At 37.1% G+C, this 26,461-nt stretch overlaps 1 protein-coding gene across 2 annotated transcripts in view; it reads right to left on the minus strand.

The window, feature by feature from the left end:
- Positions 1–830: 830 nt before the first annotated feature.
- SLAIN1 (SLAIN motif family member 1) overlaps positions 831–26,461 on the minus strand; it is a 65,690-nt gene continuing 40,059 nt past the window's right edge. Inside the window, exons 3-8 of one of the 2 annotated variants that reach the window (XM_023726706.1) lie at positions 21,805–21,954; positions 20,564–20,713; positions 18,129–18,470; positions 8,904–9,059; positions 4,716–4,998; positions 1,283–2,378 (exon numbers count right to left, since the gene is read on the minus strand). In XM_023726706.1, the coding sequence (XP_023582474.1) occupies positions 2,303–2,378; positions 4,716–4,998; positions 8,904–9,059; positions 18,129–18,470; positions 20,564–20,713; positions 21,805–21,954 (1,157 nt within the window). In that variant the 3' untranslated portion in view covers positions 1,283–2,302. Of the gene's footprint in view, positions 2,379–4,715; positions 4,999–8,903; positions 9,060–18,128; positions 18,471–20,563; positions 20,714–21,804; positions 21,955–26,461 lie in introns of both variants that reach the window. The other variant, XM_023726705.1, reaches the window with a different exon arrangement.

Genomic DNA, 26,461 nt, shown 5'->3' on the forward strand with positions numbered 1-26,461 from the left:
TTAAATATACCAACTTTACCTGTGTTCATAGAAAGAGAGCACAGTAGTGGGGTAAATGAGTTCAGATAAACTCAGATTGAAAAGTCAGTTTCACTATTTCCAAATCAAAAACCAAACCTGTTGCTGTCTAGTCAATTCCAACTCATAGTGATCTTATAGGACAGAGTAGAACTGCCTCATACGGTTTCCAAGGAGCCACTGGTGGATTTGAAATGCCAACCTTTTGGTTAGCAGCCAAGCTCTTAACCACTACACCACCAGTGCTCCTTCACTATTTACTAGCTAAATATTTATCCCTCTGAGACTCGGTGTCTTCATCTTTAAAACGATGGCAATGACAGAAGGTGACTGTTAGATTAGACAAGTGTATATAAAACCTTCAGCACAATCCTTATCACTAAAGAACTGCTCAGTAAATAGTACTTTCCCCTTTGATATCTACTCCTCTAGCCCACATTTTATTTAAAATGCAAGTTATTTGCAATCCAGTGGTACAATTATATTCAAAGGCACACTTCTTTTAAATAAAAATCTCAACCTCAGGTAGAACTCCATTTAAAACTCATTACTTTTACTCATTGCCGTCGAGTCAATTCTGACTTTTAGGAACCCTACATTTAAAAAGGCAACATAAAATCCTTTGCCTAAACTTTCCACAGTACCTACAGGTGAAACGTTTATAAACATATACCATATGTAATACAGAATTCTGATAGTACTATTCTGTTGTAGTGATATTGAGAAAATATTTCAAATTTGACCCCACAGAGTCACTGCTTAGGGGGGCACTGAGTTTCTGTTAACGGTGGTGGAATAATTTGGAAAAAGACAGTTGTGGTGGTTATACAACATGATGAACTTAATCAATGTCACTGAATTATACATGCTAAAATTGTTGAATTGGCAAATGTTTTGCTATATACATATGTTGAAACAAGAATTAAAAAATTGACCCCAATAAATAGGAAAATTTCAAGTGGCGTGTTCTTCCCTGCATGTGTTCAGGGCTATTGCTATTTATGTGTTAGTGGCCTTTGTAAATGGGACCTAAATCTCACTGTAAAATTAAAACTTGGAATTTCTTACTAGAAGTGTTTTCGAGAAATCAGAAATAGTAATCACAAATATGCATATTAAATATGCATATTATAAGCCTACCTTCTTAGGTATTAATGCTCTGTACAAGAATATAGCAACAATAAACATTTTCAAAATTGTAGTGAAACATACATATGGTATTTATGCTGTTCATATTGTACATTCATGCATGACCTGATATTGTTGAAATAGAGTCTTTATTTCTGAACATTCCAAAACAGCAGTGTACACAGTAACAAATATTAAGTCATATACCATAAGAAAGCATTCATTAGTGCAAACGGATTTTGTAAAAGGTTTATCAAAAAGATTTATTTGCTTTAAAATGCATCCATTTCCAGAAGCAATGTTAATAAAACATTACAGTTTCATCCTTTGTAATAAAGTATTGAAAAACCAACTGTGGTAGAGCAGCAAACATTGCAAGTTTTAAGTGCAATGAGCTTGTGGTGCCATTAAAAATATGAAACTCACGTATGACAATAAATTAACAATGAAAAACAGAAAAAGACGAGACCATTTAACTCTGCTGTCTGTCTCCTTTCAATGCTTCAGAATATCTTGTGCTCATTCAACATAAAATTATGTCTCTCAAATGGTATGATGTATTTTTGCTGATATATCCCTAGAGCTAAAAAAATAGTACCTTACCACAAAAATATTTTTATGGCACAAAATTTTAAGTTGTTCCATAGTGGTTCACATAGGTTTGTAAAAAGAAATAGGTGCAAAAAATAAAACTCCTGTAAACTATAAAAAAAATTAAATTTCAAAACATAAGTTATAGAACCTAGTTGTAAATATGTGATGTATTAAAATACAGAACATGTAATGGAAAAAAGATGTTTAGAACACGTAAGTAAATTGAACAAGTTACTTTAAAAAACTCATATGGCAAAGCATTATTGATACATCTTAATTTTCTCAAAAAGTATTCAGGTACATAGCAGTTCTACAAAAACTTTCTAGATCTAAGTATCACAATACTGCAACCAGGGATTTGAAAATGTTGCAGTATCTCAGGCAAATATTTAAGTGCAATAATTAGTCTCTGGTGATTGGTCCATTGAAAAACAATGCAGTAAATATGTTAAAATGCAAAAGGGAAAGAATATCCCAACATCCACTGTTACCTAGCCAGCTAGGTAACACAACCCTCATCTTTTACTTTCTCCCTGTTCTTCAAGGGTATGTAAAAACTGCATCAGTAGCAACCATCTCTCCAGTTTCCATCCCTCAGAGTGCTGAGTGAAGACAGAGGCTTTGGAGGCTGAAGGAAACTATAAAGGGGGTGAAAAAAGGGAACAGATTATTAATAATCCCATGAAGCCTATCGCTTACTTTGATCTACTCTCCCATACAGGCCCTTTCACTCCAGTAATGACAAGCTATTGGGACTTCCCCACGAGCACCCTGTGTTTCACATGTCCAGGCATGAACAACACGCTCATGAGTACTATGCCCAGCTCACAGCATAGGGCCTTGCATCTTGTAAGTACACAGTGAATTTACAACATAAATGACAAATGATCAGTATCTTCAATGTATAAAGGATATTTTAATGTCAGAAAGAAAAAAAATAAACTCCCCTATAGAAAAGTGACCTAAAAATGTAAATGGCTACTTCTTTGAATACATAGAGCAAAATAACAGGAAGAATTTCTCAACATTCTAATAGTCAAAGATTTGCCTGTCATACTGGCAAAGAATTAAAGAGTGATAATACCTAGTGTTTGCTTAAGTTTGGGAAAATAAACCTTCTCATATGGTCTGACAGCAACAACCTTTCTAAAAATGGAGTTTGGAGACATATTTTCAAAGATACATGGACATATTCTTTAATCTAGAACTTGTCCTTCTGGAATTCATCTTAAGGAAATAATGGTACATACATACAAATGTGGAGCACTGGTGGCACAGTGATTAAGACCTACAGCTGCTAACCAAAAGGTCGGCAGTTTGAATCCACCAGGCGCTCCTTGGAAACCCTATGGGGCAGTTCTACTCTGTCCTATCAGGTCACTTTGAGTCAGAATCAATTCGATGGCAACGGGCTGGGTTGTCTGTTGGGTTATATACAAACGTACTTGAAGATGTTCCACAATAACTTATGTACATCAAACAATGGGATTCTATACAGTCAGAAACATGATAACATAGCTCTGCATTTAGTGAGGGAGAATAAGCCAGAATTTATTGAACAAACATGTACTAAAATGATTTCTATCTGGGTAATGAGGTTGCCGACCAGCCTGTATTTGCTTTTTTGTGTTTTTCAATATTTTCCGACTTTTTTTTAATATAAGCACCTAATCAGAAGATAAAAAGCAAAAATTCTACACACAGCTACACAAAAGGAGAAACAAAACGTGCATCCACATCCCTTCCAAGCTTTTACTATGCTCCCCCGCCTCCTCCTTCATAGTCAAATTTCCTGTAAGAGTTCTCTGTAGTTACTGTCTCCATTTTCTCATCTTCCAATCTCTCCCCAATCCACTTTTATGGATTTTTTTTTTTTTTTACTATAACACACTCAAGGATGTCGAAGGACGTCCAGTCCAAGAAGTGTACATCATGACTGTAAGCTGCTCTAAAATGTAGTAATCTGGAATTCTGAAGATACAGAAAAAAAATTTTTTTTTACCTGAGCTATACTTAATTTACCAACAGAAGCTGGTAAAGCCCCAGATAAATATCACTAAGATGCTATTTAAGCCATGAGTGTGGGAGGAGGATATGTGTGCATGCACACATGTCTAACACATTTTTCCACACTGATCAAAAATTACTAATTCAACAAATATTTGAGACCCAAAGAGCCTGGGCAGTGCAATGTTGAAGAGCTCGAATGCTATCCAAAAGGTTGGCGGTTCGACGCCACTCAGAGGCTTTGCAGGAGAAAGACATAGCAATCTGCTCCTGTAAAAATTACAGCCCAGAAAATACTGTGGGGCAGTTCTGTTCCTTCACCTGGAGTCACACTATGAGCTGGAATCAACTAGACGGCATCTAACACCACCACCCTGTGCTAGACACTGTTCTTGGCACTGGGGATCCATCAGTGAGCAAAAAAATTTTAGTCCATGCTTGTGGAGCTTACATTCTAGTCGGGAGAGTCAGACAATAAACAATAATAAGATTATTAATAAATTAATAAAATAAATAAGTAGGATGTATCATCTGCCAAATGGTGATAAATGCGGGGGGAGGGAGGTGGATGAAACAAGGGAAGGGAAATAAAGAGGAGATGCAAATCTCACAGAAGTTGCGGCATCTAAGCAAACACCTGAAAGAGGATGGGAACAAGCCATGTCAATAACTTGTGGGCAGAAGAGCATATAAGCCCTGGGGGTGGGGCTTACCTGTCAAATTGAAGCAAAGGCAAACAGCGCAGCGGGCGTGAAATGATGAAGGAGTAAGGGAAGATGAGGAGATCAGAAAGAAGGGGACTCGCCCACGTAAGGACCCTGGCCCCATCACTTTCCAAATGAGAACATAGGTCAGACATAAAGAGTAGAGTGAACGACTAAGGTTAAACTGAGCCAAAGGAAGTCCAGTTTCTAACGTAAAACTACAAATGAAGTTATGTAAGCAAACAACCAACCAGAGACTCTTACCTTCTAACAGGCTGTGCAATTTTGCTTCGAGGCAGGTTACTCCCATTTATTGCCAATGAAGGTCTTGGAAGTGCACTGCGGCCCATGATCCCGGAAGCTGCAGGTTTGTTTGGTGTGGGGATTCCTGTGTTGGAGTACAACTGTAAGCCATTGGACAAAGGCATGTTGCTGCTGCCTTGAACAGTTGGACTCACATAGGCTGTGGCTTTAAGAGGCTGTCGGACAGACACTGGGAAATGTCCCACACTGTGGACTCTGTGTTGAAGCTGTCCTGGTGATGGAACTAGGGGAGAAAACAATATGCACGTGAGGGAACACTTCTACTACCATCCAACTTAGTAACTGTTTTATATTCAGAAAAGCCTATATTATCTGAGAGTATAATACACGTTACTGTTATCTGCCTTCGAGTCAGCCCGACTCCTGGTGACCTCATGCACAACGGGATCAGACAGTTGTGATACCTAGGGTTTTCACTGACTGATTTTCAGAAGCAAATCACCAGGTCTTTCTTCCTAGTCCATCTTAGTCTGAAAGCACTGCTAAAACCTGTTCAGCATCAGAGCAACAGGCAAGCTTCCACTGACAGATGGGTGGTAGCTGAGGATGAGGAGCACTGGCCGGGAATCAAACCTGGGTCTCCCACATGGAAGAAGAGAATTCTACTACCGAACCACCACCATCCTCCATAATATACACAGAAGGAAACAGATGAAAGACAGCTTCCACACAGCATCTGGTACTGGAAAATTCTCATCCTAGACAAGAGAGTCTCCTATTCTGCCAACCAAGCAACATGTTTGAGTGTCTAACTATATTTAGGGAGCCCTGGAGGCGCAGCGGTTAAGAACTCAGCTGCTAAACAAAAGGTTGTCAGTTCTAATCCACCAGCTGCTCCTTGGAAACCCTATGGGGCAGTTCTACTCGGTCCTACAGGGTTGCTATGAGTTGGAATTGACTCTATGGCAATGGGTTTGGGTTTTTTTGCCTTTGTTTTAACTATATTTAGAAAGGAGCCTTGGTGGCACAGTGGTTAAGTGCTCAGCTACTAACCGGAAGGTTGTAATTCGAACCCAGCAGCAGCTCCAAGGAGGAAGATGTGGTAGTCTGCTTCCATAAAGATTACAGCCTTGGAAATCCTATGGGGCAGTTCTACTCTGTCCTATAACCCAAAACCAAAACCAAACCCACTGTCATCTAGTTGATTCCGACTCACAGCAACCCTGTAAGACAGAGTAGAACCGCCCCTAGGGTTTCCAAGGAGCAGCTGGTGGATTCAAACTGCCGACCTTTTGGCTAGCCGCCAAATGCTTAATTAACCACTGCACCACCAGAGCTCCACTCTGTCTTATAAACCAAAAAAACCAAACCTGTTGCCGGCAAATCAATTCTGATTTACAGCAACCCTATGGGCCAGAGCAGAACTGCCCCATAGAGTTTCCAAGGAGCGGCTGGTGGATTTGAACTGCCAATATTTTGGTTGGCAGCTAAGCTCTTAACAACTGTGCCACCAGGGCTCCACTCTGTCCTACAGGGTAGCTATAAGTCAGAATCAGCTTGACGGCAATAGGTAACTATATTTAGAAACCAGTTCTAATTAGTGCCTCCTTTCCTTTAGCAAATTTGATCATCTCTGAGCTCTTACAAGGCAAATTCTTCCTTGCTGGCTTAGAAGAAATTAGGATTTCTCAACTGTTGCTTTGGGGATTGTTTTACAAAAATAAAATGAGGAAAAATTTTAATAGCTGTAATTATAGAAAGGAAGACAAAGAGGGGTGACATCTCTGGGTTGCTATTCGCTGCCAGTGAGTAAATTCTGACTCATGGTGACCCCATGTGTACAGAGCAGAACTGCTCCATAGAGTTTTCAAGGCTGTGACTTTTCAGAAGCAGATCACCAGGCCTATCTTCTGAGGCACCTCCAGGTGGGTCTGAACTGCTAATCTTTAGTAGTCCAGCACTTAACCATTTGTGCCACTCAGGAACTCCATTTTTCTTAAATAATATTCCTATGATGTTTATCTGCTTCCCAGGGTTTGCTGGGAAGATTAAATTAGTTAATCCAAACAAAGCACTCAGGAACAGTACCTGGCCCTGAGTAACCACTCAACCAGCGTTACTTATTATTACCTCTATAACAACAGCAAAATCTGTAAAATGAAGAGCATTCTAGGTAAAACCAAAAAACCAAACCAGCTGCCATCAAGTCAATTCATAGTGACCCCACAGGACAGAGTAAAATTACCCCATAGGGTTTCTAAGGAGCAGCTGGTGATCTGAACTGTTGACCTTTTGGTTAGCAGCTGAGCTCTTAACCACTGCACCACCAGGGCTCTGCTCTCTAGGTATGAACCCTAAAAACCTTCATTAATATACTGGCCCAATATTTTATATTATTTCAAATTAAAATCTGAAATTAAAACAATGCACTACTATGCAGATAATTTTAAATGTTATAATCCCTTCCCCAAGGAAAAAACTTAATCACACATTTAGCAGAAATATGCACTGTTGTTTACCAGCTATCCAAGCCTGTGCTGCCTTGTCGCTGTTATTATTGTTGTTAGGTGCCGTCAAGTCGGTTCTGACTCATAGCGACCCTATGTACAACCGAAGGAAAAACTGCCCGGTCCTGCGCCATCCTCACATTTTTCCGGCTCTATATCAGATAATGTTCCGCTGCTATTCACAAGGTTTTCACTGGCCAATTTTGTAGACCAGCAGTTCCTTCTTCCTAGTCTTAGTCTGGAAGCTCTGCTGAAACCTGCCCACCACGGGTGACCATGCCAGTATTTAAAATACCAGTGGCATAGCTTGCAGTATCACAGCAACACGCAAGCCACCACAGTACAATAAACTGACAGACGAGTGGTGGTTTTGCTGTCTAATACTTGAAATTCAGTTAAAAGTGAACAAATCCTACTTCTTAAATCAATATAACTGATTTTGAACTTAATCAAATATATAATAAATATATCTTTTGAAATAAAAATAGGAGGGGAGAAATATATACAAAAAATGTGTCTATGCTTTTATTACTTTAACATCTCTTGAAGATATTTCCTCAGAAAATTAGTGTTACTCAAGTACACGTAAGTGAAGAAGTCCTGGTGGTGCAGTGGTTAAAGCACCTGGCTGCTAACCGAAAGGGCTGATAACCAAAAGGGCTGCAGTTCGAAACCACCAGCAGCTCCGCAGGAGAAGATGTAGCAGTCTGCTTCTGTAAAGATTACAGCCTTGGAAACCCTACGGGGCAGTTCTACTCCGTCCTATAGGGTCACTATGAGTCGGAATCCACTTGACAGCACACAGCAGCAGCAGCACACATAAGTGAACTCCATACATAGGAATGCTGATATATGTGTATAGTATTCAAAAAGGTCAAAAAAAAAAAAAAAGGTTTATGTAAGATTCTGTCATTGTTTGTTCCCATTTAGCTTTGTGAGAGTAAACTTCTACTGGCTGACAAAACATTGCTAAGATCCTTTCCAACCATGAAAATTTTAGTATGGAAATTTGGCTTCCAGTGGTCAGTCCAAGGCTTAATCTTAACCTATACAAACAGTATAAGTAGAAAAAAGGGAAAAAAGCTGTAAGGACCACATCCCCACCCCCAAAGTGAAAACACATGAACATCATGTTTACCACTGCTCATTACTGAGTAGAACATACAGAAAATGAATGATGGATTGTATGGTAGGCTGAAATGGAGTAAGTAAAAACTACTTTAAGAACACACTAAAATACAACTTCATTTGGGGAAAAAAAATGCTACGGACTGGTGAAAACCAGGACCAAAGTAACAGCTCGTTAAAATAAGCATACTTTACTTTTTCAGAGTAAAAGTATCAAGATAAGCCTATGTTTGAAATAGCTAGAAAGAGAAGACTCTGCAAAGAAAAAACGGATTATTTTTGTACGATGAGTGGATAAATTAATCACCATTTAGTCCTTCTAATGCTATCCTTGAATATAAAGGATTACATATAATTTATTATTATTATCCACTCTTACCATTGGCACTGGTGAAAATACTACCCAATTTTAATGGTAAAATACAAAAAAGTTACAGAACAGGATGAAAAGTTTAGTGTTCTTGCAAGTAAAAAGAAGAAATGGAATAGTAAAATATTTTTTAATGGTGTTGCAACTAATTAAAAATTACAAAAAATTAAAAGTTGTACTTACTACAAGATTGTATTCTTGAAATTCCATTTCCAGCTCCATGCAAGCTTGAGTCAAAACTCTGACTATTTCGCACGGTGACTGGAGAACTAACATTGCTACTAACAGCGGTTGTACTTGGCATTCGGGCTAGATTAGGCATACTTCTACGGAGTTTATCTGGAAAAGCATTTTACAAAGTTAAAAAATCACAAATTTTCTTCCAATTAAAGCACTAGCCTTCAAAAGAAAATAAAAAATAAGTCATATTTTGCTTAATAGCAAATAAAAATCATCATGTGCTTTATGAACGAAAACAAACAGGGAATTAACCGCCTGTATTGAAAAACACATTCAATAACTCCAGAAGAGTTCCACCAAAATGGACTGTCTTTTGTTGAAAGAAAGTACGTGTTCTATAAAAAGAGGTAAGGATTGGCTAATTAACTAGCTATTTATTTGAATTCAATAAGTGGATACAACTGTATTAAAGCAAGGTTAGAAAATAATATTACAGCCATTTAATTTTTAAAAACTAGAAATTAAGATACATGCTAATAAAAAAAAATCTAGCGGTAGAGTGAAAATCAACAGAAGGTTTCCTTACTCCGTGCTAACCTATAAAAATGGAACAAATTATGAACCTGAGATTCCATCTTGAGATGCTATAAAACTTTCTTAGATGTTCACTCATCACACCAACATGGCCACATTAGCTTCTGGGAAGTTTTAACTGTCACGAGTATGCCATTAAGATGTTTGCAGAAAAAGACAAAGAGAATGCTTTCATTTCTTTCTCCTATTTTCTTAATGTTAGTACATCTTTTTGCCACCAAAGGGCAGCAGAGAGTCATATGCAGATCTCAATGTCACGGAGATTTGAAATGAGCCTCAAGACTACAACTCTACAAGGTGTTTTTCTCATATTAATACATAAAAACTAAACCCCAAAATCTAAAGTACATATATCAAGTCACTCAAGTTCATGGTCATTTTCTTTCAAGCTAAATCAGAAAACAAAGGTTATCTTCGAATACTAAACCAAAACATGTTCAAGTACAAAACTGAATTTATTACTTGTCTGCTATTCCATGCAGTGCTTCTGCATTACTTAGCACCATCTACTGACCTGTTCAGCAAGTTACCTAATCCAGAAGCTTGGGGAGCCTCCTCAGGTCCACCTCTCTTCTCTACCTTAGACCCCTATCAATTCTATACCCTTACCCTTCTCTACCTTAGTCCTATCAATTCTTTCTCATAATTATTTATTTTATGTCCGAGTACCACCTCATTCAGACACTTACTATTTATCTCACACACTTTCACAAAATCCTTTTAATTGGTCTCCACTCAGTCTTTGCCCCTCCAATTTATTTTCCATACAGTTGCACATTTCCTAGAGTGCAAACATACACCTAGTCACCCTTTGCTTAAAACCCTCCAACTCTAATTATTCCTTCATCTTCATTTGAAAGTCCAAGTTCCTGAGTATGGTTCTTCAAGACTCTACACACTTTTCTACTCTTGTCCCCTGCTACCTCCCACACTTTCCAACCTTGGTAGGCAAATGATGCTCCCAAATGTGCCACACTTTCTTGTACCTGTGAGCACGCTGGTCCCTCCATTTGGACACTCATCCCCACTTTTTGCAAATAATGAATGAACAAAGGAAAATTTAGCGAATGTATACTAAATGTCAGACACTACATAAGATGTTAGGTGACCGGATGGCACAAGCAGTTGAGCGCTCAACTACTGGCTGAAAGGTTGGCAGTTCAAACCCACCCAGACCTTGAAAGACAGGCCGGGCGATCTGTTTCCAAAAGGTCACACAGAGCCTCGAAAACCCTATACCAAAACAAAAAACCAAACCCACTGCTGTCAAGTCTATTCCAACTCATAGTGACCCAACAGAACAGAGCAGAACTGCACCATAGGGTTTCCAAGGACTGGCTAGTGGATTCGAACTGTTGACCTTTTGGTTAGCAGGCGAGCTCTTAATCACTGCGTGACCAAGGCTCCTGAAAACCATATGGAGCAGTTCTATTCTGCGTACATGGGGTCACCATGAGTCAGGATCAGCTTGACAGCAATGAACAACAATATATAAGATGTTGGGGACACCACAGTGTATTAGATGGATACAGTTTCTGATGCTCACTGAGTTCACAGACTAGAGCAGTGTATCTCAAAATTTTTTTTCATGATCAGTCCCCAAGAAGAAAATTTTAAATAAATTTAAATTAAATTTGGTTTCTCCCCAATAAGAATAATTAAATACTAAAGAATAAGATGTTGAAAGGCAGGATTGAGCTTTGGAGGATCACAAACCACTGTATTATCTAAGATTTTTTTTCACCCTCCCAACTCGGCAAGATATTTATATCTTTATTAACATACATTCCCAAACACAAAAGTGCACACATCAGGTCACTTAAGCTTGTGGTCATTTTCTTTGAAATTAACTCAGAAAGCAAATGACGTACAGGCAGTCCCTGGGTTATGAATGAGATCCATTTCTAAGTGTGTTTTTAAGTCAGAACTGTAGAACAGTCAGAACAGTTGCATATGGTTCTTATTCAGTCTTACTTTATACAAAAAAAGGCTTGAAGCTTCTTCAATGATTTAAAAGCTGCACATGCAGCAAGTCATGGTCATTATGATGAATTTGTTGTAAGTATGGGTTGACTAAGTCATTTCAAAGTGAGGGCAAATTTACATAACATTAAAGGGCAACAGGAGTTGTCCTTAAGTCAGATGTTTGTAACCTGGGAACTTAGTGTACTTGAACACTAATTCAAAGTGTAAAACTCATTTTTTTTTCCTCCCCTTTCATGCATTGCTCCTTCTACATCACATATGTCCATTAACTGTAGCCCTGTCCAACAGTTTTCACCCCTTAGGACGGGTCTAGGGGAAAAGAAAGAAAATTGAGCTAGTAAGAATTTTAGACAGTATTAAAAAAAAAAAGACCAGAAAAAAAATATTTTATCCACCTAGCTAACTCATTAGTTCTTTAAAAATTAGCTCAACTATCACCTCCTTGCAGAAGCTTTCCTATATACCTCCTGACTGTATAACACTTAAACAATGTTTCCTTAACTCTCTGGAAATATTTTTACGGCCACTGATTGTTAGATTCTTGATCATTTTCCTCATTATCTTCTTGAGGCTTATTTTTAAAAACCACAGGTCTCATATTGCCAAATTCCTGTTAAAGTTCCTGGCCCAAAGTAGCAGACATTTAATACTTTCAGCTCATACTGTGTATCCGTATCTTGGGAAGGGGTGTGTGGTAAGAGTGAAAAAGAGAGAACAGATAGCCATAGAGCCGCCACCTACATCTTTTGAACATCACAATAAATGGCATGAAAAACTGAGCTTCTATCAATAAGATACTAAATTATTTTGAATATATATATAGTAAGCAGTAAGGAGGCAAAGGGAAATAACCACCCGCTATTATTTAGAAACCAAATTAAACTTCAATTTTTTTAAATTTCCCAGCTATTATAAAAAGTTTCATACATACAGAAATGTTGATAGATAGTATTATAAACACCTATATGTTTTCCACCTAAATCCAATGGTTGTTTTTACTGTACCATATTTAATTCATCTCCATATACATATACACATTTGTTTACTGTTTATCCGAAAAGACACATGTATCACCTAAGAATAAGAAAATTCTACAGAATTACGATACTGTCGTCACACCTAAAGCAAATTAACAACAACAGCATTTCACAAACCAATTTGTACACAAAACTTCCCAAATATCCCAAGAGTGTCCTTCATTAGCTTCTTCCCTCAAGCCACAATCCAATCATGGTTCACACTGTTACGTCTCTTTTAACCAAGAAGGTCCTTTTTTTCTTTCCTTCTCCTTTTCTAATGGCATTGACTATTTCAAGATTCCAGGACAGATCTCTTACAGAATGTCCCACATATTATTTTTGTCTGAATGTTTTCTCAAGGTGTCTTGCAACTTTTCCATTATTTCCTGTATATTTCTTATTTAAAACTAAAATCACTAAGTTGCTTCCTAACTCCACTGGACCCCAAATTAGTATACTCCTTTATATTAATGGCTATTGATAGAAAAAAAAAAAAGCTCCTCTTTTGACATCAGTACAAGAAAAAAATAAAATCTTTCCAGGTAGCACACAGGCACAATTTACTGAATACTCATAAACATCCTATATGTTTAATTTCTTAGGTAAACAGGTAAGGAAACTGAGTTTTAGAGAGTTTAAGTAACTTGTCCAAATCATATTCATTATTAAGTAATAAAACGGAGACTAGTACCATTGGCAATGCCTAAAGGCACTCCAAACAACAATATCCTTTGCTATAAACAATTGATATTTTCTTAATCTTATATGCAATGTGAGTAAAAGCATCTTTTGAAAATGTTCTTATTTATTGATCTCTAACATGCAACCTAAGTAAAAACATTAGCTTAATATGCAAATACAACTCCAAGACAAAAGTCTCTTGTGTAGAAATCCTAGAGCTACTAATGATTTGAATCCAAAGTGTTCTTACTACAAAAGGAGCATATGCATAAGACAACAACTTTGCCTTGGGAGTACTGGAAGAAAAAAGCTTCAAATATATTTGAGTTGGGTCCAGAAAGATGAAATAAAAAGCAAAGTTACACACACACATATAAGACTTCTCTCCACAACTGCTTTAATGGTTACAATACACATCCACCTTCCTAATACCTACGTTCATATAGGGCATTAACACTGTAACAACTCAAAATTAATTTCTCTAAAGCAAATAATAATTGTTAAACCTGACACAAGATTCCCATTTTGTAGATAAGGAAACTGAAACTCAGGAAGTTTAAGTAACTTGATTGGACCATAAGAAGGTTAAGTGGCAAAGCCACAAAGCCATGAAATTAGTCATGCAGTGAGTTAGTACTGCATCAGTCCTTAAAACCAATTTTTAGCCACTCATATTTAAGCATCAAGTCAATTTCACAAAGCTTTAAATTTGAAATATGCTACTAAAAATAAAGCATTCCAGGTGTAAATATCTAGGACACTATAACTCTGGGAAGTAGGCTGTGATCCCCAGGCTGTGTCAGAGACCATTTGGAAATGAAGTACACTTTCATGTCAAACAATGTAGATACATTAATAGCCATATATATATGCTAACGTTCAAGGAACCAAAGAAATGCTCTATTTCTATCTTAAAGAAGTCAGCAATTTATCTTCAAGGACCAAGATGCAGCAGGAAACTGGACAAATAGGCAAAGGAAAGAATGCAAATGAATTTTCTCATTATCTAAGAAGCATCAAGAGTCTATCGAGCAAAGATTAAGGACTCTTTAGGAATATAAGAGATTAATCGTTTACCCACCAAACAGATCTCTCCTTCCAGTCCAGACAGGGTCCTGGGGAGGCTTCAGGCTCCTAACACTGACTACTTCCTGCCACTGACAACCCTGGGCATTTAACATATCAACCCTAAAAATTACAGGATGTATTAATAATGATTCTGCAAGATTTTTGATGTCTGATAAATTATTCCAAATATGCTCCTTTTAATTGTATGACCCCAGGAAATATTTAAAGAACTTCTTTTAATTTATTCATATTGTTGAGATATATATATAGCAAAATAGACCAATTCAATCATTTCTACACGTACAACTCAGTGACATCGATTACATTCTTATTTGTGCAACCATTCTCACCCTCCTTTGCTGAGTTGTTCCCCCCCATTAACATAAACGCACTACCCCTAAGGTTCCTATCTAATCTTTGGAGTTGCTGTTCTCAATTTGATCCTATTTACATAGCTCTTAAAAGAGCACAATGCTCAAGGTAGACATTTTTCACTAGTTAAGCTAAGGTACTGTTTGGTTTTAAGAAGACTTCAGGAGATATTTTTGGCTTGAAGTTTAAAAATTATCCCAGGGCAATATTTTCAGGGGTTCATCCAGCATTCACAGCTCCAGAAAGTCTACAGTCCATGAGAATTTTAAATTCTGTTCTACGTTTCCCCCCTTTTGATCAGAATTCTTCTACAGAATCTTTGATCAAAATGGTCAGTAATGGTAGCAGGGCACCATCTAGCTCTTCTGGTCTCAGGGCAAAGGAGGCAGTTGTTCATGGAGGCAATTAACAATACATTCCATATCCTCCTTCTATTCCTGACTTGCCTTCTTCCTCTGTTGCTCCAGGCAAATTTGAAGAACTTTTAAGAGCCCTCTTTCTTTCGAACTGGAGCCCTGGTGGTGCAGTGGTTTAAATGTTTGGCTTTAACCAAAAAGTTGGCAGTTCAAATCCACCAGCTGCTCCTTGGAAACCCTATGGGGCAGTTCTATTCTGTCTTATAGGGTCGCTATGAGTCAGAATTGACTAGACGGCAACAGGTTTGGTTTTTCAGTTTGTTTTCTTTTGAACCTAGATGGTTTTGAAAACTATGGAAGCATTAAATATATACATTTCTAATTTATTTTCAGTTATTTAAAAACTGAAGGATGATTTAACAATTATCTTCTATTTATATTACTTTGGTAACTTATAAAAATGTTTGACAGATCATTTTCAAGGTCAGCTTTAAGTCATCATTCTTTCACAACTTTGTTCAAATAATATTCTGTGGTAACAAAAGAAACCTCAGATATCTGAACCATATTTTAATACATATTACAAAAAAGGGGCCAACCTTTAATCGATACTTCTACTCCAGACAATGCTCTACTACAATGAGACCCTAAACTGTGGTATGTGTCCACTTTCCCAATAGGAATCATCATAGCACAGGCTTCAGGGTAATGTAATCCTTTTCATAACGGTGTTTAATGAAAGTGAATACCACTTTCCAAAGGTGCATATTTGAACAAACAGTGGAGTGAAGGAAAATGATCCTATTTACAATTCTAGTCAAGATGCAAAACTAGCACCTGCCTGACCACTAGAATATGACACCCTAAAAGACTTGACTACAAAAGCCTTTAGAGAAATAATTCTAGGTGACCTCTCCTTCAATTTTAATATGATGCTATGAATTTCATGAAATACATAGAATACACTATCTTCTAATATTATAAGATAATAAACTGGTCACTATGACATTCTTTGGCCACTACTGTTTTCTTCTAATTTAAAATATGAAGGAACTAAAAAAATTAGAGAAATAATAAATATAAAATTTTAAATATTCTCAAATGATCTCTCAATTAGCATGAATGATACAACTACAGACGATAAGAAAGTACAAACCAAAAATGTGATAACAGTTAACCATTAATACTACTTTTATTTGGCCTTGCAATATTTTAAAATATCCTATTTGATCACCCTGGACCCAGTTTCAAGAAATGGTGCTATCTAATAATTAAAAAATTTAACTGCATAAATATGAATTATTTTTAAGTGTTTTGTCTCTCTGTAGGATATGGAATTTATGTGTGAGGGTCTGGCTGATTACTAGTACAAAAATACATCCAGGCTTAGAATATTATATGATCTATAATATAAAATTTAATGTTGTTCTTTCTACAGTTCTTGGAAGTCAAAGAATTTAACACCTGGAAGTGGGAAGAAAGATAAATGATGAGGAAGGAGATAGAAAATAATACAAAAAAGAATGCCACATATCCAACACACCATATATACACTGACTATATACATTAGGACAAATCAGCTTCCCATCACTATGCCAATTATCAGTCTCATTACTCCTACGGTTATATACTGCTATGAAAAGAATCCTCACAACTGGACCAGTAAGCAACATCATGATAAACAGAGAAAATACTGAAGTTGTCAAGGATTTCACTTTCCTTGGATCCACAATCAATGCACATGGAAGCAGCAGTCAAGAAATCAAATGACATATTGCACTGAGCAAATTTGCTGCAAAAGACCTCCTTCAAGTGTTGAAAAGCAAAGACATCACTTTGAGGACTAAGGTGTACCTGACCCAAGCCATGCTATTTTCAGTCTCTTCAAATACATGCGAAAACTGGACAACAAATAAAGGAGACTGAAGAAGAATGGGCTCCTTTGAATTATAGTGTTGGCGAAGAATACTGAATATACCATGGACTGACAGAAGAATGAACGTATCTGTCTTGGAAGAAGTACAGCCAGAACGCTGTACAGCAAGGATGGAGAGACTTCATCTCACGTACTTTGGACATGTTATCAGGAGGGACCAGTCCCTGGAGAAGGACACCATGCTTGCTAAAGTAGAGGGTCAGAGAAAAAGAGGAAGACCCTCAAGGAGATAGACTGACACAGTGGCTGTGACAATGGGCTCAAGCGTAACAACGACTGTGAGAATAGCACAGGACCTGGCAGTGTTTTGTTCTGTTGTACATAGGGTTGCTATGAGTCAGAACCGACTCGATGTCACCTAACAACAACATACACTGCTATATAGATCTTGAGCGCAGTGGCAGTTCAGTGGTAGAATTCTCACCTTCCAGGAGGGAGACCTGGGTTTGATTCCTAGACAACGCTCCTCAAGCATAGCCACTACTTGTCTGTCAGTGGAGGTTTGCATGTTGCTTTGATGTTCAACAGGTTTCAGTGGACCTTCCAGCATATGATGAACTAGAAAGAAAGGCCTGGTGATCTACTTCCAAAAATCAGTCAATAAAAACCCTGGTCACAACAGTCAGATCTTGTTGTGCATAGGACTACCATGAGTCAGGGCTGACTCAGGGGCAGCTAACAACAACATATAGACCTTAATTCTAGATGTCAGGAAACCAGAGAGTAAGACATATCCCAAACTTCCAGTAAATCTAAATTTGCACCAGCAGCGTCCACTCCAAGCACCATCATTCATGGTAACCATCAGGAACAGGAACAGGTAGTAACAGACAGAAAGTTTCAGGAAAAGCGAGAAAAGATGCGATACAGAGCCTCTGACTCCATGGAGCTCCACCATCAACTCCTCAAAGTGCACAACCTTGCACAACCTACAGCTGTACTAGCAACGACATACAGATGCTCCACACTTATAACTCATTCTCAGACAGCTATATCATGATGGTTTCCGTGAAGCTATAAATCTATAAATCCAGGACACATAATCAGAATGGTTAATCATAGATGTAAACACTTAGGCCAAACTAATAAGGTGTTGATAAGGAATTTAACAAATCTGGGAAGCATTTATCGATTATTTATACTGACTTTAAAACCATTTCTTGACCACAGATAAAAGATCAAAGCATATCAAATACCAAAAAGGCATAGAACGTACCTCCATTTGACCTATTTGATTGCTGATCTGGAGTTTGGGCTTGAGGTGAGTAATACTGTTGCTGCTGGTAGTTATTGGAAGGATAATACTGAGAACTGGGGCTCCTCCTACACTCCCGAATGCTAGAGAAAGTCTGTGAGTGGGGAATTCCTCTTTGGAAAGGCGAGCATCTTGGAAGTCGAGGTTGAGGTGGTGGTAAATGATCAAATTCTTCCTCATCCTCCAGACTGTATCGATCATATTCTTGATCACTACATGTCCCCTTTTTTCCTGAACTCAATGACACACTGGAACTATGTCTTGACACAGATGCTGAAGTAGAAGCATAATCTTGCCTGAGACCTACAAAAAAATAAAAAATAGTATTCTCTTGTGAGATACTTCTATCTAGCTAAAATTAAATTCTTAATAATCAAGTATTTGGGGAAAATTTGTACCAAACAAATGATTCCAATAGGGACCCATCATCTCAGTTCTCAGCTTATTAAACTCCAAGAAAATAAACATATCTAGCTACCAAACAAATGTCTAATATTAGGCAATTCTGTTTTGCAAACAAATTGTCCCAATTCCATTTTAGATTAGATGCACTTGCTATAGCTCATATATCAAAAAATATCAATTTCCCCAAATAATCCCCTCTCAAATCTGGACAACTACTTAGGAAGACTACTCATCCTCATCATAAATAGCTTGCTATTTATAATTGACGACGGTACGGGACCAGGCAGTGTTTTGTTCTATTGTACATAGGGTCTCTATGAGTCGGAGTTGACTCAACAGCACCTAATAACGTGAGTTAGAACAATTAAAATAATCAAATCTCTGCCCAAGTAGGAATCCTTTCTGCTTCCCACCCCCACTCCAACTTACAATGTCAAAGGAAAATTCAAAATCTGGGATACAAGTATTTTATAACAAGGTCACCTCTTTTTTGTTCATTTGTGTTACTAACATTATCTCTTTCAAAGCATGCTGATACTTCAGTCTTCAATGATTTAGGTCATCCTAAATGGAAACTGTTTGAAAATAGTCAAAACTGGCAACTTCTAGTTATTCATCTCATTGCCAATATCACTTTTTTTTTTTTTAAAGTAGTCTATCCCTGACTTTTTTCTTTTTATCCCTGACTACTTAATTTCTGGGACTGACATCCAATATTTCCAGCCATATATTTTCAGAAAAGAAGATTTAAATTTACTGTTAGTAATAATATCAAATAGACACTTTTCCCTCAGAACGTGTCTTATAAAATCTTACATAAAGCTTACAATGTTTCTCAGAGTGGCCTTAACTAATTCTGAGAGCAGGAAACTATTATGCTTAACTGATACTTGGCTGTTTCTTCTAATGCTGGTCTGAAGATAACTCCAAAACAAGCACAGCCCAGTTCTGTGTTCCACGTCTTATTGTGTGTGCCTTCTGATACAAGTGATGCCCTTGTAGTAGTTCACTCCCAGATTATTTGTTGTAACTTTATCAAAGAACCAGTGATTAACTATGACATTCTGATTATCTGCTCTTCCACATTTACCTGGAGAAGTATAGCAATCTATTTTTTAATTGACACTTTTATTAAGATAACTTTTGACTCACATACAGTTGTAACAAATAATACAGAGATCCCTTGTGCACTTTACCCAGTTCCCCCCAGTGGAAACATTTTGCAAAAATACAGAAAATCACAGCCAGGATACTGATATCAATATATTCCACCCATCTTATTCAGCTTTTCTTACTCTTACTTCAGTTTTACTCATGTGTGCCTGTGTATGTGCACTAAGTTCTATACAACTTATCATGTGTAGGTTCACATATCCCCCACCACTGCACAGTTGTAACACCAAAAAAATCCCTTGTGTTGTTGCCCTTTTGTACCCTCATCTACCTCCCTCCTAGCCCCACTAATTTCCCTTCCTTTTCTAAAATTTTATCAATTCAAAAATGTTATACAAATAGAATTATACAGCATTCAACCTCTGGCGTCGTCTTTTTTTCACACGGTATAATTTTGTGGAGATTCACCCAAGATGTTTCCTTTATCAATATCCCGTTCTTTTTATTGCTGAGTAGTACTCCATGGTATGGATGCACCACACTTTGTTTAACCATTCGCCTATTAAGGGCATCAGGGCTCATTCCAGTTTTTGGCTATTACAAGTAATAAGCTGCTATAAACATTTGTGTACAGGTTTCTGTGTGAAGATAAATTTCTCTTGTTCTGGGATAAATTCCCAAGACAGCAATTTGCTAGGTAGCTATACATCCATGTGCCTGGAACAGAGTAAATCTTAATACTTTACAATGCTCCTGAGAGTGGGAGAAGCAGATGACTGCTCCATCTACAAAGGAGGACAGTATAAGACCAAGAATCTGATTGTTTGCCCATTTTATTTCAAGTGAAGTCTCACTTTTCTAGTTTAAAAAGAGCATACTTTCTTCTTGCAGTCGAGCCATGATCTGAACATCAGTGAGGTCTTGTAGCTTATATCCCATGGAAATGGAATCATCCTCCAGTTCTGAAGTACTCAACTCACTGTCTATAGAGGACTGCGGACTGAGAGGAGAGCCTCTGGAGGTGTAACCTAAAACAAAGGAAATATGTTTAGTACTTAGGCTAAAAAACTAAAGAACTGATAGAATCAGACACACTTCACATATAAACACTCAGTACTTTTTTTTCCCATTTTCATAATGTCAGAAAAATGATCACCACATCACCATTTAAAGGTCAAACAATAAGCACATTTTTACATGTTTATAATTCATATGTACAAAAGCTTTCATTTTTCAATTTTTTTTCAAATTCAATTTTCATAATTTACTAACTTGTGAATGCTAAAACATGTATCATATTAGAAAAGTATATATCTAAATGGGTGGCATAAGAATATACATCCATGTACTCTTTCAATTAATAATCAGACACACTTGCCTTTGGCAGTAATCGACTACATATTTTAAAATTAAAATCTAATCTAGTCCATTCATTAACAGTAATAGGTACAAACAGTAGTGCTATAAATAGATAAGAATCCCACCCATAAAAGGCACACATTCATATGCAGAAACACATAATAAAACCTTGATAATTTAGAGTAGTAAATGGTCATGGGAGACTTGTAGGCAACCATTAACATGAAAAAGCAATGGTTTGAAATAAGAGAACCAAGGAAAAAAGGTCCCAAATGGTAGAAAGTTATAGGAATGGAATTACCCAACACTGAGACAAGTAATGGTGAGACCCTCATCTCATAAAAAGCCAGTATGACTATTCTTTTACGTAGCCCTGGCTTTATAAAAAGCTACAACAAAAATAATTTTAAAAAACACACAAAAAAGGCTTACAGACAATCTTGAATCATAATAAAAACTAATTAAATTGTGTGTTGACATTTAATTTTAAAGGCACATTAGGCATTTGGAAACACGTAATTACATACACATTCTTTTGCTAAAAAGGGAAGACCACCTACTACTCACACTTGAAAGCAGTAGATCAGTGGTGTTCCCGAGTACAAATTAAGGCTTGTCCCTTTTGTACTCAGAGTGTAGAGCATAAACTCTCCATTATTAATAAGATTACACTCAAGCTTTTCGATGAAAGATTAATCTTCAGGCTATGTTTAGTGACAAGAATTACAAAGCAAGCAGCATTCAGAAGTGGAAATATTACCTGTTCTTTCAGGTGTTAGTATTGCTTTATTTGAGGTTTTAGAGAAGCTGGGAGTATTAATGCCATTGTTATAAGGGCTGAGTCTTGCAACAGGACTATAAGGAAAAGCCAGTGAGACAGCTGAAGAGAAGAGATTCTGCCATCGGCTAGCTGTCACAGAAGCAGAAAACAGCAGCAGTTAGCTATACAGAAGCAGATGTTGATTTGTCAGGGGGAGAAAGGGAGGATTAAAAAAAAAAAAATGAAAAGACAAAGCAACTTTTCACAAGACTATGTTAACCAACATCCCATTATCTACAGAAAAAAAATATGTAAAAACAATTTGTGAACTAGAGTGCTATTTATAATTCCATTAAGAAAAAATAAATCTCACCTTAATTAAGCCAATATGCCTATAAGAAAATGAAATTTTATTTTGAATTTTTACATTAGAAATGTTTGTTGTTTTCTATTTCAGAACAAAGATTTAAGTGTTCTGCAATAATCTAAAAGGTTAGTTTGCAAAAGAAATTCCGACACTTGTAATCTTTAGAAATTGTGGGAAATGTTCTTAATATTAACTATTCACAGTCCTCTATTTTTTTCTAAAGTTTATTTTCCATCCGTTTAATATCAGAAAATGTTGATCAAAAAACTTTTTATAAATATAAAAAGGATGCTTTGAAATGCTTTCCCCACATCACCTTTAATGAACAATACTAATAAGCAGTCAAACAGCTAAAAAGTAGGCAGTGGGATGGAGAAAAAGAGCAACTATGAGATATGAATAGTCGAGAAAATAATCAGCTCAAAACTGGGATTCTTAAGATCCTTGCAAAATACTATCAAGTTTATTTAAAAGGGTAAAACGTTTGCTTTTGCTTACAGTTCACATATAAACACTCAGTACTTTTTTTCCTATTTTCATAACGTCAGAAAAATGACCACCACAGCACCATTTAAAGGTTAAATAAGCACATTTTTACATGTTTATAATTCATATATAATATGAAGGATTCTTGATATAAGTACCATCACATTCTGCCAATTATGTAATTTTAAAAAAAGTCTTTTCCTTATATAGGTGAAAGAATGATCATGCTTTCGGAATCCATAAGTTTCATGAAGGGGGACATTGCTGTGAAGCCCAGTTTCTACTTGATACTAGTCACTGCACTCACTTATCCAGTATGCAATTTACTGTTAAGCAGCTCTTCCCAATCTGAGCCAGGGCAAAGATATGCAGAGGCAGCACATAGAGGAGTTCCTTCGCTTCTAGACATGTAAACTGAAACCCAAAATACACTGAAAAACAGGTTAATATGCAGTATACACTAGGTAGCTGTCCTCACATCTTAAATTTCTATTGTTCAAATTGTTTCATTAAAAATTCTATAATAAAAACAAAACTATCAATAGTTCTTTGTGACCATTAACTTGCCTAACAGATGATGTTATTTTATAGCAGTCTGATCACTTGCCAGGCAAATTACAGTGACTGCGTGTTCTCAGCCACAGATGCAGGCGACGACGAATCACAAGTAAACAGCATTCATTATTCTGCACAATAACCACTGTGAATGGGCCACTCAGGCACAATGGCACAGTTACTGTGGCTATGACAGCAAGATCCAACTAAGAACACAATTAGCATCTATTGCAAGAAAGAATGCTCTACATTGTCCTTTAGTGTTGAGACTTTAAAAAAGGAGAAGAATTATTGTAGAGGCAAGCTAACAAAACAGTGATGCTGTATTAGTGCCCAAGCTTGTAGTGAAGGAAGGGAGCCTGGTGGCTGAGGACAGAAGAAGCAGCGGAAGCCTTCATATCCTGGCTATTCTTCACTAAGTAGCTAAAGAATATCAAGAACTTTGATATTTAACAGGAAACATTTTTACAAAGAATTAAAAAATTGAGAAGAACCTTCTTAAAGGGCAATTTTACCATCTTTACTCAGGCTGATGATTTCTTTATAATTTATTTATGTCGTTTTTGTTGAGAATATACACAGCAGAATATATACCAATATGACAATTTCTACATATATGACTTAGTGACACTGATTACATTCCTCAAGCTGTGCAGCCGTTCTCATTCTCTTTTGAGTTGTTCCTCCCTCACTAACATAAACTCACTGCCCCCTAAGGTTCCTATCTAATCTTTTGAGTTGGTGTTGTCAATCTGATTCCTTATAATAGTTCTTAAAAGAGCACAATGCTCAAGGAGGACATTCTTTACTAGTTAGGCTAAACTATTGTTTGGTTTTAAGAAGACTTCAGGGGATATTTTTGGTTTAGGGTTTAAAGATTATCTCAGCACAATAGTTTCAGGGGTTCATCCAGCCTCCATGGCTCTAGAAAGTCTAGTTCCATGAGAATTTTAATTATGTTCTGTATTTTCCCCCTTTTGATCAGGATTCTTCTACAGAATCTTTGATCAAAATGTTCAGTAATGGTAGCAAGGTACCATCTAGTTCTTCTGGTCTCATGGCAAAGGAGGCAGTTGTTCAGGGAGGCAATTAGCCACACACTCCATTTCCTCCACCTATTCCTGACTCTCCTTCTTCCTCTGCTACTGTAGGCAAATAGAGATCAACTGCTGTCCCTTAGATGGCTGCCTGAAAGCTTTTAAGACCCCACGCACTATGCAATGAACCAGAACAGAAGCACTGAACATGATATAAGGCCGACTAACTGGGATGTCCCATGAAACCATGACCCTAAACCTCCAAACCGAGGAACCACATGCTATGAGGTGTTTGGTTGCACATAAGCAGCCTCAGCAGCTAGTTTTTGTTCTTCTTTCCCCCACATCAGGATGTTAAATTGTTTGAAAGGCTCAGTGATGATCAGCATGACCCTTGGAGAGGAGAAAGACAATTTTACCAAAGGAGAAAATAGCTGACAGAGGAACTTCTAAACAACAACAGTTAAATGTTTCTGTACTCCTACTCCAAAGTTCTATCTATACGAAAAAACCCACAAAGCCAAACCAGCTGCCATCAAGTCAATTCCCACTCATGGCGGCCCCATGTGTGTCAGAGGAGAACTGTGCTCATTAGGGTCCTCAGTGGCCAATTTTTCAGAAGTAGATCATCAGGCCATGCCTCTCAAAGATGAAGGTAGCATGGACTGTGTATTTTTTCTTTAAACTCCAACCCCTGGAATAGCATAGTGTTGGGCCCAAATATGATGACACGTAGATTAAATGAATTATATTTGGAAAGGTTTTCTTTCAGAAACATCCTAAGCGACACTGCCTCAGAGAACATTTCTTCCTCATGCTCTCTATAGTTCTACTTGTTGTTGTTAAGTACCGTGGAGTTGATTTTCATCTCATAATGACCCCACATAACAGAGAACTGCCCCATAGAGTTTTCTAGGCTGTGATCTTTTACAGAAGCAGATTCCCAGGTCTTTCTCCCATGGTGTTGCTTGGGTGGGTTTGAACCACCAATGTTTCAAGAGAAGCCGGGCGCTTAATCACTGCATCACCAAGGCTCCTATATGCAGTCCTACTGCAACTTCCTTCATCAAGACACTCATCACCTCTCACCCAGATTATCAAAACCTGTCCTTCAACAAGTGTCCAGCCACTGACACTATCCTCACCAAGTCTGTTTTGAACATCATCATTGAAGCTGTACTAGTCGTGTATTATTTCAACTGCATCATTCTCTTCCATCAAAGTACTGCAGTGGCTTTTCATCAAATACGAGATCTTAAAGGTACTCCAGATCATCTCACTACACCCTCTACTTATCCACTGTCATGTTATCTCAAGCCCACCATGAGTATTTCTGAAACTATCTTAAGAATGTACTATTATTGGTTAAACAACATCGCCATGAGTCAGAGCTGACTTAAGGACAGCATTATTGGTTAAAATTCCTACTTTGCCCATCTTGTCTAATAACCGTTTACTACTGAAATAAATGTGATGAAGTATTAAGTTATTAACTGATACGTCATCTTAATGCAAAAAAAGTTTGAGACTGGCTAATGGTCTATCATTTTACTTTTTGTACGTCTTCCAAGTTGTCTGTCTTAAAGAAAAATTACAAGATATCTGTGTAGTTATTTTTATACATTAAGCAAAACATGACCCCCCAAAAAAATGCTCCAGTGATAATACCAAGCAGCAAATCACAAAGGACAAATGACAGGGTATGTTTAAGAAAGAATTTAAATTTCTTTTAATTCCCCACATTAAAAATGATACCTCTCCACTCCTCAAAATTATTCTTTTTACAACAAAAATATCTCTAGAAACAATGACATTCCTACCATGCTTTGATCATCTTTGCCTACTAAGTACCTAGACCCATAGTTTAAAGACTCAAATTTTTGTTGAATATGTCCCTGCATATAATTAAATCAAATTTTAGAAAGTGCCATTATTTTAGTTCACATAAAAGGGAAAATAATAACTGATCTAGTTAAAACACTAATTGACTGGATGAAAATCTTAATGATAATCCTCAGGATGTTAGTACTGAATCACACTAAAAGGGTTCAAAAATAAAGCAACACTATAAGAGATTCTGGAAATGTAATTATTTTCCCCACTTTATCTCACTATAGAGCTAGTCATCTCCATACCTAATACAACATCCGGCACACATTATGCACTCAATAAATCTGGAATGTGCTCAAAATTTTAGCAAGTTGGCTCACAT

This window comes from Trichechus manatus, unplaced genomic scaffold, assembly GCF_000243295.1.
Source record: "Trichechus manatus latirostris isolate Lorelei unplaced genomic scaffold, TriManLat1.0 scaffold00013, whole genome shotgun sequence".
Lineage (NCBI taxonomy): Eukaryota > Metazoa > Chordata > Mammalia > Sirenia > Trichechidae > Trichechus > Trichechus manatus.